This window comes from Condylostylus longicornis, unplaced genomic scaffold, assembly GCF_029603195.1.
Source record: "Condylostylus longicornis isolate FDR11 unplaced genomic scaffold, ASM2960319v2 ptg000033l, whole genome shotgun sequence".
NCBI classification, from domain to species: domain Eukaryota; kingdom Metazoa; phylum Arthropoda; class Insecta; order Diptera; family Dolichopodidae; genus Condylostylus; species Condylostylus longicornis.
The window spans coordinates 1701815-1723555 of NW_026578002.1; the positions used below are offsets into that span (position 1 = coordinate 1701815).

General features: G+C 22.9%; 1 protein-coding gene across 1 annotated transcript in view; it reads left to right on the forward strand.

Moving 5' to 3' along the window:
• Nucleotides 1-16276, forward strand: part of LOC129608671 (probable serine/threonine-protein kinase dyrk1) — an 87817-nt gene extending 71541 nt beyond the window's left edge. The window contains exon 2 of the mRNA XM_055520331.1: nucleotides 14762-16276. Coding sequence (XP_055376306.1) covers nucleotides 15079-16131 — 1053 coding nt within the window. The 5' untranslated portion in view covers nucleotides 14762-15078 and the 3' untranslated portion in view covers nucleotides 16132-16276. The remainder of the gene's footprint in view (nucleotides 1-14761) is intronic.
• Nucleotides 16277-21741: the final 5465 nt, after the last annotated feature.

Consider the following 21741-nt stretch of genomic DNA (forward strand, 5'->3'; position numbering starts at 1 on the left):
AGTCCCTGTGGATTTTACTGTTACGCATATACGATGGCGCATTTACCATGTCCCGTAGAACTTTATTCTGGAAGGTTTGAATTTGGTTAATGTGAGTCTTCTTGGCACAACCCCACAGTTGAATGCCATAGCACCACATTGGTCTGATGATTTGATTATAAACCAATATTTTATTATCAATTGCCAAATTAGACTTACGATCTAGGAGCCAATAATTTTTTCTATATTTATTTTCTAAATTAGAATAGGTACCCATAATTGGTTTTTATTATGAGTAAATTAAAATGGTTTATTTATTTTCACAACAATATTTAATTTTCTGGTCCACATTTAAACAAAAAAAAAAACAAGCTTATCTTGTAGACTTATTGGTCATAATATAATAATCTGAAATTCCTGGCAATAAATGAAAATTTATCTACTAACGTAATGTTAAATTGAGATTTTAATTTTTGGTTTAAAAGAAAGAGAAATTTTTCGAAATGAAATCTTTTCGATTTTTAAATTTTTCTACACGACTGCATTTAAATGACATAAATTGAACATGTTTTTTGTTTTTCCAAAAAAAAAAATTCTTAAAATGAACGAGGAAGGTGGCGAACCGACTGACTCATAAAAACTTAATTTATTATTTTAATAATTTCATTTTTTTTTCTTTATTTTTTATTTATTCATTTTTTTTCTCTCTCACTTTTGTCCTTCTTTCGGTTTCTCATTTCTTATTCTATTTTGGCAATGAATTCGTTCTCTATTTTTGCTCTTTAAAATACGAAAATTTGACGTTTAGACGAAATTATATTATAAATAATTTGACATTGTAGTGGCGCCCTCTTTGATTTGACACAATTTTTAATTTTATTTTTTTTTTATTTATTTTTTTTAATTTCAATGTTGCACTATATTTAATTTTTTTTTTTTTTTAAATAAAAAATAAAAATAAATTTTTTTTTTATTTTTTAAATCATAAAAATTTTGTTTTTTTTTTAAAAAAGGACAAAATCATATAAGAGAAATGCAATAAATTTCATTACTATTAAGTTTTCATGGTCACATAGGAGCCATAATGTTTAAAGAAAACGGAGTTTGACTATTTTTTATAAAGTATATAAAGGAACGAGATGAAAAAATAGAAAAATATAAATAAAATGTACAAGGAGCCAAAGGAAAAATTTAAAAATGACGAAAAGAGTAGTTTTTTAAATGAATGGAATGCGAGTGTGTGTGTGTGGAGACAAGAAGTGTATATGAGTGTAGAGTGCATAATAAAATTATACATAAACAATTATTGTTATTCCTATATGTGAAAGTAGAATTGTTTTGGTATTCTTTATTCGGTAGTGATTGTTTTTTAAAATAGCTGCTTACTTTTTATAATATTCAATTGAGTGTTCATGTTGAGTGAATCGGGTTATTTTTTTCTTCTCATAAATTTAACAAAAAAAATTTGATTGTAAAATTTTTATTATCGGAATTATTTCTACATATACACGTGAAATGGAAAGTGAAAATTTTATTTGATTAAATGTTAATTTTGTCAATTTTTTTTTTGAAATAGAAATGTAAAACATTTAGCGTCTACTGGAAAAAACGAAAGGTTTGAACAACAATATATGCTTAAAAATTTAATACTAAATTTTCGGGTTCGTTAAAAAGAAAAATAATATAATTTTTCATTTCAAATTCAAATGAAAATTTAAAGCTCACTTAATAAAAAAAAAAATAATGGTTTTCATTCAAGTGTTTAACAATGATTTGAAATATTTTCTTTTTGTTAGCTGAAAATTTTATATAAAAAAATTTAAATAAATAATAAAATTAAACAAATTGTAAAAGTGAAATTAAAATAAAATTGCTTGAATTTTATCATTGTTCTTTAAAAATTTTTTTAAATAATTCTTTTGTGTGTATTTGGAATTTGTTATTCTAAGTCTTATTTGGTTTTTAAAATTTAATTTCATGTGTTTTTCAATTTTTATTCAATGGAAAATATTTAATAAACTTTATTATGCAAGAATTATATTGGGTCTAATGGGGTTTATTATAGAATGTTATGGCTCTTGAGCAAAAAATTTGTTGAATTAATTTATACAATTTAAAACCGAAAGAAAATTTCATTTTTTTTTGGTCTTGACATTAAAACTTTAAGCTGTAAGCAAATAAGTTGGTATGGTATAGGTGAAAGTGGTGTAATTATGCGCAGTGGTTATATGTGCGCACCAATATATCTTTACTAATAAATCTTTTTATATTCTGACTTATGTACAAAAACAAAGTAAATTCTTAGTAAATGTGTCCGTCAAAAGAGGTAAACGAAAAAACTACAACATGTATTCTTTTTTATAAAAAAAATATTTTTTTCCTCTAAATATTTAATATTTGAATTACCCACGGGTACGGGTAATTGTGCGAAAAAGAAAGGGTCTTGTAAAACGTTGATATTTTTGTTTTAGTTAAAATTATTCACATTGTATAAATACAATAATATGCTAGATTAAATATTAAACTACCATAATCAACCTTAATACGCCGAAAATGTTTTCAAGGAAAAGCAAGTATTGACAATTCTCCTTAAGTGCGCACAATTCCACCACCTTCCCCTACTAAGAAATATACAAAATTAAAAATTTTTCGATATACTATTAATTTGATTGAAAAATACCAGAATATTTCTTAATTTGTTTTTTAATTAAAGCCTATTTGATTTTAATATTTGAACAAAATTTAATTGACAAAATGCGAATCTTTTACATTTTTCTAAAATTTTGTTGTGTTTTTCTGTCGTAAGATCTAAAATGACCGATTCCTAAAAAAAGAAATTTTTTTTTAATCGTTATAGTTATAATGCAATTACTCACATTTCTTAGAAAATTTTCAATTGTTGTGGAAGAATTACATTAAAATCGTGAAATATTTTTTGGAATAAGCATTAATTGGAAATTCTGCTTGCAGATTCGAATATCTTTTATTTAATAAGAATTAAACAAGAGTTACAAACAAGAAAATATAAGATAGTAGTATACACAAATTGTTGCTTAAAATTTCAAGAATTTAGTTTCAATTTTCCCATACTGCAATCTTAATTAAAAAATTTTTTGCAATTATTTTATTAAAATAATTTCTCTAGACAACGTTTTTAAAAAAAAAAATTATTTCTGAAAATTTTGTAGATTTAATTGTTATATAAATTTTTATGTATCGTTTATTTTTATATTAAATTTATAATAAACATCATTATAGCATTTGTCTTTTTTCTATATTAAATAAACAAATTTAAAATGAACTTGTAATGAAATTGTCATTTAAAATTTTCTCTTCAAATAAAATGAATTATACTCGTAAAACTATGTATAAAAGCATGTTGAAATTCCTTCTAGATTTCTGTATTTATTTTAATAAAAAAGAACTCTATACTTATATACACACATTATATTGAAATAAAACATAATTATTATATATAAAATGAAAAATATAAATTTGTTAACAATTTAATTTAGTAACAAAGAGAAAGAGGGTAAAAGAGAGCAAGAGGAAGAGCGAGAGAGAGACATGTCAATAACAAATTTAACTCTGTAAATATTTTCTTCATTAACTGAATTGAAAACTATATGGGACGAAAAGAAAATAAATTTTGTTTAAAATAAAATTTCTATAGAGAGAAAATTATTTTTTGGTTAAAAAATTTTCTCTTAAATAAAAATCCAATGGTAAAATAAATATAAAATAATAATAATATAGTGAAACTGTGTGTATTTAAAATAAAATAGATTAAATAATGAAAACGCAAATAATAAGGAAACAACATGGAAAAACATTAAAAATGAAAAATATTTTAAACTTAAAAAATATTTTGTATAACAAAAACAAAAACCCTTCGAGAACTTTAATTTTTCCAATGCTTTTTAACATTTTCTATGTAATACAAAATTTATACACAGAAGAAAACAAAAAAAAACAAAATAAGAAAATAATTTTGAACAAAAAGTTTTTGTTCTTTTTATTGTACAATGTTCTAAACTGGTTGTTTTGTATATTTAATTTGAAGAAAAAACCACATTTTTCCTCAATTTAAAGACAAGAAGAAAATTTTCTTCAAATCTTAAAAACCTCAGATGAGTGTTGACAGCAAAAACCAAAATCTTAATGTGGTTTTTATTTTATATGTGCAACAAAGCATTTAAAAAGTACATACTTACATAATACATACATAATATACTACAAAAATTTACTATTTTTCTATGTATACACATACTCTAGTATAATATACAACATCATAAATGACATAATATGAAGTTGGTCTTGTTAATTTTAGGATATTTATTCAAAAAAGGTAATTTTAGTATTGAATTTTTTATTAATTTAATAACAAATTTTGCATAATGCCAAACTGACACATTGGTGTAATGGGCCGTGGAGCCTAAATGATTATAAACAAGAAAAATTAGAAACGTTTGGCTCATTTAGGTCAAAGTGAGAACACTGCATGGGACACGAACGTTTACAAACAAGAAGAAAGAGGCGATTTTATTCTTGAATATATTTACGTATTGTTATAAGATGAATTGAATCTTTGGAATAATATGAATTGAGTTTATTAAATCTAAAACGTATGGCAACAGTGTGCAAATAAGTTGATTTTGCACTGTGCGCGGAGTTCAATTGAATAAACAATTGAAGTATACAATTTATTTATTTTTTTATTTATGTGACATTATAAACTTACATTCAGTATGATAATAGTGTCCTTTTTTTTAAAATGTACTTTAAATTATAAATAACACAAAAGAAAAGGATCAAAATGATATTATGAGTGTGTGTATGAGTGCAGTGTGTTGCAACTTGAAAATATTGTAAACAAAATTTAGCAACAAATATAATTTTTTTTTTTTTGGGGAACATAAAAGGAAACTTAACAACAAAAATAAATCTTTTCATGTTTTTTTTTTTTTATTTTTCTGTTTATGGTTGTTTCTTTGTCAGATTTAAAAATAGTTCTTTATACAATTTTGTTTTTGTTTAATTTTTTTTTTGTCTTTTTGTATTTGATTGCTTAAAAATTTAACTGAGCTGAAAACTTTGATAATAATCTGATAACTTGAATTCTTTGCTGAGAGATAAAAAAAAATATATAACATTATTGTGTTCACATAAATGTATGTCTGTATGTAGGTAGTTGTATAAAGTTTTCTATATGCAATGTGTATTAAAATATAATGAGCAAAAAGAAGTAAAAATATTATAAAAAAAAAATAAAAAATTCACTTATGTGGTATAACAGTTAAATTGTGTATTTTGGTGCTTATCTTATTAAAATATTTTGTATATTATTTTGTTTTTGCACTTTGATCGTAACAATTGTGTAGTTTATTTAAGTTTTTCAAAAACAGTAATTAGTCTCATGCTCTAACTCAAATCCCAAATGCAAGTCCAGATGCGTTTATAATTTAAATGCAAATTTGGATGAAAATCCTGCAGTATTTATAATTCGGTATCTTGTAATTTATTACTGGATGTATATGAAGGTACTCTTGGTTAGCAACTGTGAAAAGAGAATGTGTTCACTTTATTTTTTAGTCGTTTTCTTAAGACTACCTTAATGTACAATACAATACACAAAAATTGAGAGAAACGATACATTAATGTGGTGAATAAGGTAGTAAGGTGTTATACAGTTAAGTAACAAAAGAATTCTCATATTTATGCTTTCGATAAAAAATTACGTTGACTTTTTGAGTTATCATACTGCGTGTATTATTCAATTGCATATGATACATTCAATATCTTAATTATTAACATTAAAGTGTATTTTAATTGTTAAAATTCAATTATTGAAGAATGGTTGATAATGCAATTGATGCAATGGATGAATTCAAAATTCTAAACGGGATATTTTTTTCTACACAGGACAAATGTATGGAATAGTAAAAATTTAAAGAACTATCCCACAGGTTTTATATTTCATACTTATTAAAATTAGAATTTTCTAGTCAGGAATTAAATTTATATTAATTAGGTGGAATTGGTAAAGGAAAAATTGAACCCGGCTTCATTCCAGAACCTGATTCTTAGTTTAATGAATGGTGGTCACCGTTTTCGAACTTCGAATAACAAAACTACTGACTCCGACCACTATCCATCATGAAATTTAAGAGATGTGTTAACACACCGAAGCATTCACACTTTATGTATGTTTCAAAATCTGCAAGAAAATTTTGATTTTGAGAGTTAAACATTTTTTTTCATAACACAAACCTTCTCTGTATGCGCTACTTAACGAGTCCTAATTCTTAGTGCTTTTTCTTTTAGAGAATATGCAATTAAGGATTTTTATGTTAATCAAAATCTCATTTTCATCTAATCTATTAACCTAAATATTTTTTTTTATATATTCAAATTTATCACCAATTAAGTGATACTTTTCAAAATATACGAGCGCAGTACTAAAAAAATTTTATAATTTTTTATTGTAATTTTTTCACAATAATTTTAAAAAAATAAAAAGAACTTTAATGTTTTCATTTTTGTTATTTTTTTTTAGATAAAAAATTTATGTATGTTTGTGTGTTTGTATGTGTTATGTATAATAATATCTATTCATTTTTATGTCCTTAAAAAAATATAAAAATAAGAGTTATGTTGATGGAAAATACTAAAAAAAAAGAACAAAACAAAAAATAAAAACAGAAAAGAAAATGCTGTGCACCGGATTTTCTTTTTGTTTTGTTTTCTCATTCTTTTTTTTTTTTATTTTGGAAGTTTTCATTTTTATTTTTTTTTTTATTATAAAATTTTTTTCTTAACAAAACAAGTGAAGAAAAAAGAAAAAATTATTTTATTATCCTTTTTCTTGCAGTTTTTTTTTTCTTTTTTTAATTTTATTTCGGTATGATAACAATGAAGTAAATTTCGTTTGTAATGTACCCTTTGTATGCTCTTTAAGTCAACAATATACAAAAGGATAACAAAATATATATATATATATATATATATAAAAAAAAGAGAAAGAACACAAGACACAAAAGTAAGGGAAGCGACGAGAAAAAAAAGTTAAAAGAAAATAAGAAAAAAACTTGAAGAATTCTTAGGTATTCCATAAAATCATAGGAATATTTCGGAATACGGGATGATTTATGAAAAAAATAATTTCTTTTTTTAGATGACTGCTAAGAGGTTGAATTCAAAATGTTTTTTCATTTAAAAAACGACAAGATGTAAAACAAAAATTTTGGCTAAAATGTATTTGGATCTCATATCGTAAATACATAATATGTTACGATATGTTTTGTTAATTTTTTGATATGTAATAACAAATACGATATCTTTCACACAAAAAAATAAAACTATTATACTCCATAGTGCAATTTTCATGCTACATGGGAAGTTTTTATTGGAACACAATTGGAAATTCTTTCAGTCGAGTTGGTTTATGAAAAACTGCAATTTACTGTATTTAAACAATTGCCAAAGCCTGAGCTATCAGTAAAAATATCAAATTTTAATTATATTTTTTTTTTGTTATATGGAAATAATGCTTGTAGTACAATATTTTATGCATTAAATAATATTTTTCATTTGCGTTAAATTTTCAAGTTTTTATTGAATACAAATTGCTCATCAATTTGTATTAACCGCATAGAATTCAGTAGCTCAATTGGCCTGCTACGCTGAATGATTAAATCTTATTGAAAAATTATAATTTTATTGAAATTATAAAATGTGTTGGTAGACCATAATATATAATATAATTTCACATTTTCAATCGAATTAAGCATAAGATTGTCTAAAAAGGAAATTCGGACTACAATTGCATTATCGTATAATAAATAATCACGGTATTAGTAACTGATATTTGAATTCTTAAATGCAAAATATCATTATTTTTTTTCTTTTTGTAAATAAATTTAAGAACACACGAAAAGGGCTTTTTTCAAAGCGCAACATTTTTGCGAAAAAAAAAGGAAACTGAAGCGGTTTTAATGTTTCATAAAAGAACTTAAAAAAAAAATTAATTCAAAATTCCTTTTGTTTTTTATTTTCTTTCTTATGTAGAAAAATAATAATGAAAAAAAAAAGAAAATCTTTTTACAGTTCTTTTTTTTCGGCATTTTGCTCTAAAAGAATGAATAAGAAACGGAAAATTTATTAAATTTTCACGCAATATTAATGTATTTGAATGAAGTGAAACATAAAATTGAAGCTAAAAGAAGGAGGAGAAATGAAAGAGAAGATAAATAAAAAATAATGATGAAAAAGGAAGGGTAGAGATATACAAGTATATATATAGAACAAAAAAAAATTTTTGCTGATTTACTGTTATGTCAAGTTAAACTAATTCTAATTAATAATTAAAGAAAATGGCGATTCAAGACATGAAAATGATTGAAAAACGAAGTTTGATTAATTTTTTTTTTTGATATTCTCTTTATTTGTTTTTCTTTTCCTTTTGTTGATTAGAAATAAAGGAAATTGTAAATAAATGATTTTGGGAAAAAAAATATTGAAATGTTTCGGAGAAATTCAAAATAATTCAAATTTCGTAATTGAATGAAAATTTTTTGAGAAAATTTTCAAATGCATATGGGCTGGATTTAGAAGATTAGTTTGTTTAATAAAAAAAATTTAAATATCGTTGATGAATTTTTATGATTCTTCATTATAAATTAATGTGGTTATAAAATTTTATTTTGCATGAATAATATTTTAATTGGATTTTAAATTTTAAAGAAAATTCCATTGAAAATTCAGTCATTCATAAAAATTGCAATTTATTATAAGATTTCTGGAGAAAATAATTTTTTATATTAAATATTTAAATTGTGTACCATATTCGTTGTCAATTACTTACTTAGTGATTAATTTAGTAAGTTAATCTGGATTACGTTCAAGACTGTAAATAACTTAGTTTCCGAAGCTGCACGGTAAAGTAAGCAAACTGGAAAAATTTTCTCTAAATACATGTAATTTTATTTGTTTACATAGTATCAGAACTTTATTGCGCCTGACTTTAACTAGTAAAGAAATTTCTCAAAAAAGCAAGACTGCCGATATTTAATTCATTAGTACCAAAAATATTTTTTGTCTTTACCTGTTTCTCGTTGACTGTGCTACTTGAATTCAAAATTTTTATCTAGTTTTATCGATAAATACTAATGTTTTCATACTAAATTGAAGAAAGGTGCGAATCAATCATTGCATCGAAGTTTTATTATGTGGTGTTGCCCAATTAAATTGTTTTTTTCAGACGAATGAGCTGTAAAAAGGCAAAGAGATTTTGTATCTCTTATTTCAGAGGACTTAAGAAGAGCCCATGATACGTCCATCTTTAGAGGGATTTGTCACATTGCTTTCTTCCTTCTGCGGCAAAATATGAAAAAATTTTCACACTCTAAAGAAACCGACTACGATTTTTTCAACTACTGGATTGCAATGAAATAAAGAATAAGTGGGTTTATTTTCAAATAATTTACTAATTTGATGAATTAATGATTTATCATACTATCCCAGAAAATCGCCTTTGAAAAACGCTTTATTAAGTGCTCGATCTCAAAATGCATTGAAGACAAGTATAAAAAAATCGTTCTATTCCCACAGAGCCATTGATACTCATGTTCCTTTCAGTATATTTTCTAGTGTGTTGTTCCATGTGGGAGGTTTGTAGCATGTCCATCAATATACTATGATGTGATTGACCATGGTCAGTGATTTAACACTGCTTTTTAGTTTGAATCATTTCCGTGTCTATACTTGCGAATACCACCAAGAACAATCACAAATTGGTTTCATTGGGATAGAAAGAAAGAATTGCATTTTTGATAAAAAACTTTTTGTTGAAGAGCTCTTCTTCCTACTTAATATGTAATATACTCTTAATTATGAATATAAAAATTAATTTATTAAAATAAAATCAACCAATTGTTAATTTCAATTTTGAATTTCATTATTCAGTTGTACACTAACTATAGTGCGAGATTAATGGAAAAAAAAATTTAATATTCTCTTAAAAGAAAATTAAATAAAATTTAAATATTTTTTATTATGAAAATAAATTTTAATGTTTTTATTGAAAAATTCAATATTAACCAAATTTTATTTGTTTTTCTTATTTCCACTCGGGCCCCCACTTATTTCCTTTCAGGTAGACCTTCTATCTGATTGGTTTTTTTTTGTTTTTCTTTTCATTTTGTTTTGGTTTTCCACAATATAAGAAGTGTGAGCAGAAATTTTATACATTTTGTATGTTTCCTTTAAATTTTTTTTTTTTGCTTTTCGTTCTTATGTTTCTGATGTCGCGCGCGAAAATTAAATAAAATTGGTAAAAAAAAAAAGGAAAAAAATTGTTCATATCATTATCACATTGTAAATATATATGACGTGTAAATTATTATTAACTTATTTTCGCTTTTGATTTTCATTTAAATACCAGAAGAAAAACAAAAAACAAGAAAATCGAAAAATCAAAAATACAAACTGTAAGCATATTCTCGCAATATTATGGCGCAATTTACTTATAACGGAAATCACTTTCAGAAATCAAATAATGCAAAAAAAAAACACAAATGCAAATAAAATTGAACAATAACAAATCGATTTACTCGTTTTTTTTTTCTTATTTGCTCTTTAGCTTTTGCTTTTTTTGGAAAATCATTGGGAAAAATTATGCTTCTTCGTCTTAGTAACTGTTTTGTTGGGTAATTGTTGGGTATTGTAGCCTTTTGTGTTTTTCTTCTTTTTTATTGTTATTTTTCTTGTTTTGCATTTTATTTTTGTTTTTTCTTGCATTTTTCCTTTTTTTTTTGCTTATATTCTTTGTGTATTATAACCGCGCCGAAATTGTACAAAACCGTAATGATGATCGTGACGAGCCTTTTATCAAAATCATCAACTGAAGTAACAAAAACAAAACAAAAACAAGAGAATAATAAAAATAATCAGAAAATAAAAGGGAAACGCAAAAGTAATCAAGAGGAACGTGCAAAAAACATTATTTCCAGAAAAAAATAAATGAGACACAAGAGTTGTACACCGTACATATAATGTATACATATTAATCTATATATAATATTAAAAGCAATTGAAGTAATACTATAATTACATATTTATTGCATATATATACATATAGGTGTAAGTAAATGTAATTGTACATGTCCTTGTGTTAATATTGTATATACGAACAATATTGTTATAAAGGTATAATAAGGAATAGAGATAAGCAATAAACTTTAACGTTATAAATGTGAACATACAAATATTTTTTGCTGACAATGTCTGATTTCGATGTTTACAAAATTTTAAATATTCGACACATACATACATGTATACATATTTGTTTTATGACTATTTTATAGGAGGGAAAACTTATATGACTCCTTTTTTTTAACATTCAATGACATGAATAGCAAATTGTTATATAATTATTATTATATAAGTAAAGAATTTTGTATACTATACTAACTCTGGATATTAGAATGATAATTGCATTTAATTTATCAATTGATTATATATGTATATATACATATATAGAGTATATGTAAATTGAATTAACAATTCTAAATATAAAATTTATTTTAGAATTTCAGCACTTTTTTTCAGGATATTTGAATGACATGAAAGAGAATATATTTTTGGTTAAAAGGGGACAAAAATATAGATTGTAAAAAATGTCTACTGTGTATTTATAAGGATGGGAGAATAAAATATTTTTAAGGTGGCGTTTCAAAATTTTTTATTCATAGATGAAAAAGGTATTGGCTTGTGTTAAGCGTGACAACACTGTAATTTTTTCATGAAAAACCAAATTTTATTTGGTTACAATTAATTAATAGTTGGTTGTTAAAATTTATTTATTAAATTTTTTAATTAACCACAATTTAAGAGTCAAACTCTTTATTAATTATCAAATTATGCAAAATTTTTAAATTGAAAATTTCATTTCTCTTATAACTAATTTCTAATGTGAAATTCTAAATTTCTTGTTTTTGAAATTTTTGAAAATTATAAATTTTTAGAAATTATATTTAAAGCTTAATATATTCGATTATTTTATTAAAGAAAATATTAACTGAATATATTGAATTTAGTATTCAACATATAACAATTTGAGGATATTAAAAACCAAAAAATTGGGGCAAAATCATATTTAGCAGGATAAAATTTCAATTTCATTTAAAACGATTAAAAAAAGGTAGGGGGGAAAAGAAAATTCTATAAAATTAAATTGAAAAACATTATTTTTTTCACTGAATCACTTTCTACACTGAAAAATCGATTTTTAAAAACAAGAATTATTTCGAAATAATATTTAAGTTTAAAAAACACCAACAAAAAAATTTGAATGTATTTTTAAATATGACAGAATTAAATTCCGAAATTACAATGCTTGTGTCGAAAAAAAAATTAAAAAATTAAAAATAAATCGAATTGCAAATTAAATTTTTGAAGAAAAATTAAGATTTTTTATTAAAATTTATTAGAGAATTTAGCCATGGGAGTAAAATGCTTATTTGTTGTCTGAAAAAATTTCTCAAATTATAAAATTTTACATTTTTCTAGGCATATTTTTACATATCACAATATACATACATTTTACATATCACAATATACATCTGTTTTAGAGGTCTTCATAAAAAATTATTAAAATTTATTAAAACTTTTTCAAAATTTTTGAAAATCGCCTGAATTTAATCATGATTCAATTTTAAAAATTGTTTAATAAATGTTGGTATTTCTATAACTGAACTGGTTTTTTTGAAAGTGGTATAAGTCCACTTTTTAAAAAGACTAGGTTCATGGTGATTTTGATGAGCTATAGACAGCTTATCTCCACAGTTAGAATCACAATTTTAATAGAGTTCTGCTTAAATATATTTATTAATTGGATCAAAATTGGTTCAAATGCAAAACCTTAAATATGTCAATATATGAAAAAATGGACTTATACCACTTTCAAAAAAACCAGCTCAATTCTTGTTCCAAATCTTCAGAATATTTAGAATTTTGTCAGGTCTTACGGATAATTCACTTTACAGCCCTTAGTTTTAGAATTTACAATAACCTTGTTTAAAATTGAATTCCATAAACCTTTATTGCTTTTTTCGGCTACTGTTCAAACAATTAATTATTATGCAATTACCATTAGAATTTAGAAATGGTTTTGTATAGACTTTCATTGAAGACCGTAACGTATCAATTTCGCATACAATTATATAAATTGTTTTTTTTTTCATTTTTAACTTAATAACATTTATTTTAATAGTTGTTGATTTTTCTTCCCTCATTCTATTGTTCTACTCACGTTATTCTTATTTTTTTATTTTTGCTATGTTAGTCCTGCAAATCATCCCACAACAACTATAAAAATAAAATGAAGTGTAAGGGAAAAAAAGAAGAAGGCAAGAAAAAAGAAAAAAAAAAACACAACCCGTATTCATTTTTTATGCTTTCGATAGGAATTTTGTGAATATAAAAGACATTCAAAAAAATTAACCCAACTTTTTTTTTTCCTTTATATACCTACAAACATGTAAAAACTCATTTAGAACTCAAATACATTTATAAATATTTAATATACATACATACATGTATAGAGTTGTCGGCAGACTTGTATTATTTCTTCGTTATATTTTAAAAGTGTTGAATTACTCTTCTGGGAGAGAATGAAAAGTGAAAAAATACCATTAAAAAGCATACAAAATTAAAAACAGAAAAACAAGAAAACAAAAAAGCAAACATAACAAAAACAATAACAGTAAGAAAACACAATACCAAAAAAAAAAGTCCAAACTAAGAATTGTTAAAACTCGTCATCAAATTTATTTAAACTTACGGTAGTTATTTTGTTTCACCAGTAAAAAAACTAAAACGAAACAAAATTCATAAAAGAAAAAGGTAAAAAAAAAGCAACCAGAGCACGCGAACTCCGAAATCATTTGTTCCTTCCTATTTATAAAAAAAGAAAAAAAAAACAAAAATTTTATTTTAGCATGTTTGGAAATTGCTTTGCATATCTTTAGGATCCTAAAATAAAAAATTTAAAGGAAAAGTAAGAAAAATTTAATTTTCATATAAAACAGAAAATGAATTCTAAAGGGTGTTCCGATACGAGAATAGTATCGGTTTTGTCATTAACAATACCATGCCTTCCAAGAACAAAAAAAAAAACAAACTGCTCTTTCCTATATTTGCCATTTCACTGGAAAATTTTTGGAATATTTGGCCAGTTACTTAGCTCCTTCATTCCTCAACTATTTTAACCGATTTGATTATTTTACTGAGAAATATTTTGAAAAGTTACAAAAAAAAAGTGAAATTATTAATTGCCATTAAGTGACATACAAATAAATTTAATTTGCCTTTTTAGTTAACCAATAGAATTTGAATTATTAACAAATTGTGGTTAATTGAATTTCAAACTCATTTTATCTTGTTGAAAAAATCTTTTCAATATGTGAGTAAATTAATATTTTTATTATAGATTTACGAGTATATTATGTGGCTTCCTTTAAGCTCGAAAATGGATAATATATTGAATATGCGTTGCAATTGTTCAAGTTTGCCACCTCCTTGGAGGACTCTCTTCAATTAAAATACTAAAATTTGAAATATTTAAATGACAAAATGTACTTTTTTTTATTTAATAATATGTTGCCTATGTTTCATTAATACTGCACTATATACTTATAATATTTATAATTTAAAAAACAAAATGCAAATTATATGAAAAATTTTATTTAATTTTAATTTTTCTTTTATTTTTCTGTCATTTCAGTTAAAAAAACTTTCGCATATATAGTAAATGAAAATGAGTTGTAAACGGAAACAAAAACTAAAATTAAAAGAAAAGAAATTTTAAGTTCTTTTATTTAATTTCCAATTTTCGGTACATACAAAGTACATACAAAGAAAACAAGAAATAAAGAAATAAAACAATAGAAGAAAGAAAAAAAAAACGAAACCCAAAAAAACACTTTAAAACTTTCACATTTCTCATAAAATTCTACATGTACGAAGAAAGAAATATTTTAAGGAGAAAATTGAGAACAGAAAAAAACAATATAACATAGGGAAAATTTAAAGTGAAAAACAATGTTATTACCAACATCATGTGGGCCTGGGCATAACCCAAGGCCACCCGCATCAATACAAAAAACATCAACGATAACAGATATTTCGATTTTAAATTCAATTTCTAATACAAATGAAATTACTAAATCTACTACATTAACAAAATTTTCATTTATACCCTCTACTAATAAAATATATAATAATATTAAGTTTATATCATCATCATATATTAATTATAATTTATTAAAACAACATCAACAATATCAACAACAACAAGAACAAGAAGAACAACAACAAAAACAGCAGGAACATCAAGAAATAATTAATAAAAATGGAATTGAATTTTTTATATTAAATTCAAATAATAAAAAATTTATTTTTACTAATTCTAATGGTTCAAATATTACTAATAACAACAATAATAACAACAATAAATATAATATAATAGATAATAATGAAATAATTATTGTGAATGATCATAATAATAATGATAATGATGGAATCAATAATAAAGATTATAAAATTCACAATAATAATGATATTGATAATGATATTAACATTAATCTTGACAATGATAAAAATATTGACGATAATAATAATGATGATGATATTAGTGGGAAAGAAAATTTCATATCGAATAACAAATATTCATCAAATAAATATTATAATAATTTAAATAAGAATAATAATAATAATAATTATAATTATTATTTTTATAATAGTATAAAATATATTTATTTATGTTATTTGAATTATATTAGCATTTTAAAGAATTTAATTTCATATAATTTAAGTTTAAATAATTTAAATAATTTATTTAATATAAATAATATTAATATTAAAATTAATAATAATAAAAATAATAATAATAATAACAATAATAATAATAATGATAATATAACTAATAAGGGAAATATAATGAATTTAAGGACCAAATTGATTTATAAAAATTTTTACAATTTAAAAATAACATATCAATGGATTTTGATGATGTTAACATTTTTTTTAATAATATCAAGCAATTCTGATTATGGAGGTGGTGTTGCCGCTGAAAAAAGTAAACAATGTAAGTAATTTATTAATTTAATTCGAATTTTAATTGAAATTTTATAAATATATATTTTTTAAAAAAAATTATATTATACATAAAATCAATTTTTTATGTTATTAATTCATAATTGCATATAGCATAGAAATCTGTCCTCTAATTGAATTTTTGAAAAAAAAGTATAACAGTTAAAATTATATACAATATATTGATCAACATTATAATTAATATAACAATATATTGGTATAAAGGCTTATTGCGTTAAAGTGGCAAATTTTCCACAAGACATTATCTTAGATTTTTTAAAAAAAAAAAGCAAAAAATATTGCATACGTTTAGGGGTCGTATGAAAAAATTTTTGTTTTCCACAATGACGATCTTATTAAAGATTCTGAAATTTTAAAATGGCGCGTTTTGCTTAATATATGACAACTTTTCAAGTTTATTTCACAAAATTTTTAAATTTTTTGAAAATAGCTTCATTGCAACCAATATTTGCAAAAATTATGTGTTAAATATGAAAATTTAAAAATTAATAATTTTGCTTCCAATTTTTTTCAATAAATTGCTCTATATGAGGATTTTCACGTTCATATGTGCATGTATGTATGTGCGATATGTTCTTATATGTTATGTAACTTATATATATATTACAAACTATTATTCGAATTAATAAGTTATCTAAAAAAAATCTGTCACGAGTTTAGAAAAAGTAAAAAAGTTTTTAAGATTCTTTTAGAAAATTATATTTTTTTTTTTTTTGATTTTGTCATTTTTATATAAGAGAAGAAAAAAGTTTTGAAGTTTTTCAAAAGAAAAATAATTCCATTAATAATATCAAAAAAAAAAACCGATTGGTTGTAACTCAACTCGAACACATACGCATTTAGGATATTTTCGTACAACATATGTATACAAAATTGTATTTTATGTAGGTGCGGGGAAAATTTGATGAAAGAAAAAAAAAACTAAAATTGTATATTAATGAAATATGTTCACACCAGAAGGTCAAAATTGTATCAAAAATTAATATTTTCTCTTTGGGAAAATATTCTCTTTCTTTCTCTCGTTTTTTTTTTCGTTGGGAATTATTTTATTACATTTTGGTTGACATCCAAATTTTAAATAATGGAGAAACCTGACTAAAAAAAAGTAAATTTTATTAGTCTAACTCGTTTTCGTTTAACCAAAAGTCTATTTAATAAAATTTTTTAATTAAATTAAGTAAGAGAGAATATTTAATCAAGATCTACTTAAATATATTTAAAATTTTTATTTATTCAATTCGAAATGCTTAAATTAAATTTTTGCATTAATATTTTAAAATTTGGCTTCTACGTTTTAAATATTTTAATAAGATTTTATTCAAAATGATTTTAGCTTAGCATTATATTTTGATTTTATATCTTCTGTCATTAATTTTTTTTTGAAATTTCGATATTTGTTTTAATTAAATTAACATATTAATTTAAAGTATTTACGAAATTTCAATTTTGCCTAAGCGTCATGCAGGTAACCTAAAGACACCATTACAGTGTTGACAAAGCTCACTATTAAATTGGAGTTTTAAATTTGCATATAATATATGACGTACATATTATATAGAATAATATAAAAGCATTTATAATTAATTGACATTCAAAATAAAATTACAAATTCAAGCAGTTAATATTATCTATTTATTCCTACTATAAATCTCAATATTAATAGAATAAATATGAAATCAGAAGATAAATAGGAAGATTAAATAAAAGAATAGTAACCAAATAAAAAAAGAAAAATAAAGATGGAAAAAGAAAGTGATTATATAATTTTTAATATTAATTAAAATTAATAAATTAATTGATTTCATTCAGTAAAAATTTGTTTAATTTAACTTTGTGGAAGTTGATACCCAAGGTAGCAATTTGTTATATTCATTGCAGTCATCATTTTTGATTCGTTATTTAGTAAGTTCTAGATGACATCTTACTATTTTGAAATTCACAGTATGCCTTGTAACAATATTCTCTTGATTGCGATGAAACTGTAGAATGTGGTATCGAATAAGATGCACCGATTTATAGAATACATGTGTCAAAATTTAATTATTCAACGCGACTCCATAAATTATATATATATAAGTTTAATTTTTAATTAAACATAATCTTGAATATTATAACAAAATTATTTATGAAATTATAATATTTAAATTAAAAAAAAAGACATAATATTTATTAATATTTTATGGGGAGTAAATGTCCTCTTTATTAAGACAATAATTATGATTAACATTACCATCAAATAAATAAGAATTAAAATATTTGAAATATTGCTTAATAAAATATTGCCATTATTTATTAATATATCAAAAATAAACTGTATGTGTAAATAGAGCAATAAATATTAAATATAATCTTTAATTCATAAATATATTATGAAAAACTATTAAATTGGAATTTTAAATCTGCATATAATAAATGACCTATATAGAATAATATCGAATACATATTTAGAAATATCTATAGCATGAAATATTATTTTTATGTATATAAATGCATACACAACACACATACATATATCTACATATATGTACATATTTAAATTTTTCAAATAAAATTCAAATTCATAAAAAGTTGAACTATCAATCAAAAACAATTTTTTTTATTTATTTCATTTTTATATTTTGTTTATTTTTTTATTTAATATAATCCAATATATTGCCGATGATCCTTAAATATTTATATTTAAAAAAAAATAAAAGAACAACATAAAAACTACGCCTCCATTCTCTCCCTATGTTTTTCTTTTGGTTTTCTAAAACAATATTCAAAAAACAAAAAAATTGAACAAAAGAACATGTTTTCAACTTGCTGTAATGTCAAAAATGAAAAGTTTCAGCAACAAAATGGTACCTCAATATATAAACGAATTATTGTTGAACCTAAAATAAATATGTACATAAAAGTATACACACATGATTGGATACTTGTGTAAGGCTCTCTACATGTTCCTATCGTTTCTTTTTTTCGTGTTTACAGTGAGATGAGAAAGGTTGTCTAACTTCTAAGTTTTTTTTTTTTTGGTTTTAGATAAATTTGTTCTTCTCTTTTCATAATATTCAAACTCATGTACATGCCACATACATATTTATAAGTACATATGTGCATAAAAAGTTTCAATCTCCATTCAGCAAATAACTATAGCGATAACCAAAAAAAAAAAAAGAGATAAAAAAATCACGCCTTCAATATTACACAACAAAGTCAAAAAAGACAAGGTAATGAAAAACTAAAAAATCAAAAAAATCAGTAGCACAACCAAATAAAAAAGAAAAAAAAATAAATATTGAAACGAGCCAAACTGCTATAAAGAAAATATTAGAAAAGAGTAGGAGAGTAGAGCATTAGAATAAGGAAATGAGCATTAGAAGGTGGGAAAAGATAAAATAAAGTAAGCGGAGAGTTGAGTTGAAAACAAAAATTTCTTGTGTTTTTGTTTTTTTTTTAACATCTTTTTGATATTCGCAACATGTTTATTTACTTTTCTTGTTTTTTCTGTTATTGTTGTTTTTTCTGCTATTGCTGATATTTCTTTTGTGCAGAAACAATGACAAAAAGGTATCAAAACAACATAGACGGTATATAATATTTTAGGGATTTAGAAAGGACACATATACGAGCTTATACTAAATATATCTTTCATGAAAAAAATATCTGTTTTGCGTATTATATGTAAGTAATATTTATGTCTAATATTTCGCCATTTTCGCATATGAATATATTATGTAGGTATATAACATTTGTAATCACATTCCGTATCAATGCAATATTTATGTTCAAAAATTTACATTCTTCTTCTTTTAATATTTTTGCTCGTTTTATAATTTTCTCTTATGTCTTTCTTAGTTTTTCTCTTTTATTTTAAAAGATAGGGAAAGGTATGATATTTGTTGTATAATATACATATTATGCTAAAATTAATAGTAATGAATAGGTTTGGAGATTAGTTATATGAGAAATAGAATAATAAGCAACGTTATGATGAATATAACGTGATGTCTGTACCTCGAAAGTACTTATAGGGCTTATGGAGCCTATTTTGCGTGCTCTTAAGATGTGTAGAATGTTAATTGTTTTCTATTTGAATTTTTCAATACTAAATTTGTTAAAAATTGTCCCTAAAAGATCATTTGTGATATTTTTTTTGAAAGATGATATTGTATGATTACAGGTCGGAAAAAGTCTTTAAAAAAATTAGTTCCATAAACTTTTGATTTCTATTCTTAAGAAGCAATATATAAAGTATAAAAATTTCTGTTTTTTATATTTTACACATAAAACTAATCTTTAATAAACAACAAATATTTTCTATGTTCGTAAATAAAGACTATATGGAAAATCTTTTTTCTAAATAGAAAATATTTCAATAAATCAATTGAACATTTACTTATAAGAATTGTATTCAAGTCTTATGAGTACAATTGTATGTATGAATATTTGAATTTATTTTATTGGTCATTAAGACCAGAAACAACATCTATAATAATTCAATTTATCAAATTTTAAGTGATTAAATAATTTATTTTCTTTTTATACAATTGATATTTTATATGGTTACCTATATATATAGAAAATAAAAGTAAATCAGAACAACAAAAAAAAAACAAAAACAAAAATAAATAAATTTGAGGAAGAATTCATGTAAATAATATTTATTTTATTTGTTTTCAATAAACATCATCGCTCACATGTGACACACGAGCATATTATCAATAAGAAATTATAATAACATGAGAATAAAGAGACAATCACTGTTAACATATACAAATAGTATATATTTATGGTGTTATGTTAAGAGCATGTTTTACAACGGAAAATGAGAGAAAAAAAAAACAATATTAAAAACAGGAACTTTTCTCTCAAAACCCACCTCACATGTATATTTGTGCTCATATAAGAAGACATTTTAAAATCCTGTGATAGCATATTTAATTTTGTATTGTTCTCCTAAACAAGACACACGTACATAACATATTATTATTAATATGTTTTGGTATGTGTGTATTGTTAATATTATTTATATACATAAATACTTATTTATTTAAGCTTTGTGAACATATCGTTAGTACAAAGAAAAAAAAACAAACAAAAAAAAAATATACAAGGAGATTCTCTGATCAAAATTGTACAAAAATATGTTAGAGCAAAAACAAAACATTAAGAGAAAAACAATTTTTTTTTTTGTGTCTACAGATTGGAAAGATGCAAAAAGAAGGTTTCATTTAATCTGGAAAAATACGACATTGAAAAAAAATTATTATTTAAAAATGTTTTTATTTTTTTTTGTGTTTTTTGTTTGGAAAATTAATGTCCTCAAAAATACAAGGTTCTTTGAAAATAATATTTCTGATTTTTTTTTAATATTTGCTGGCTATATTGTGTAAAATTAATTAAAATTTCTAAAAATGAATAATTGTTATATTATTATTATTAGTTAGTATAAGTAATTGGTTAAGTTGCATAATATTTTAAGGTATTATTATATTTTATTTTAAAAATTATGAATAAATTAATTGCGAATTGTATACCTCCATTTACTTAATTATTTACAAAAATTGGCAATGAGTTTACAAAAAGTAATGTAATTTTTTTTGG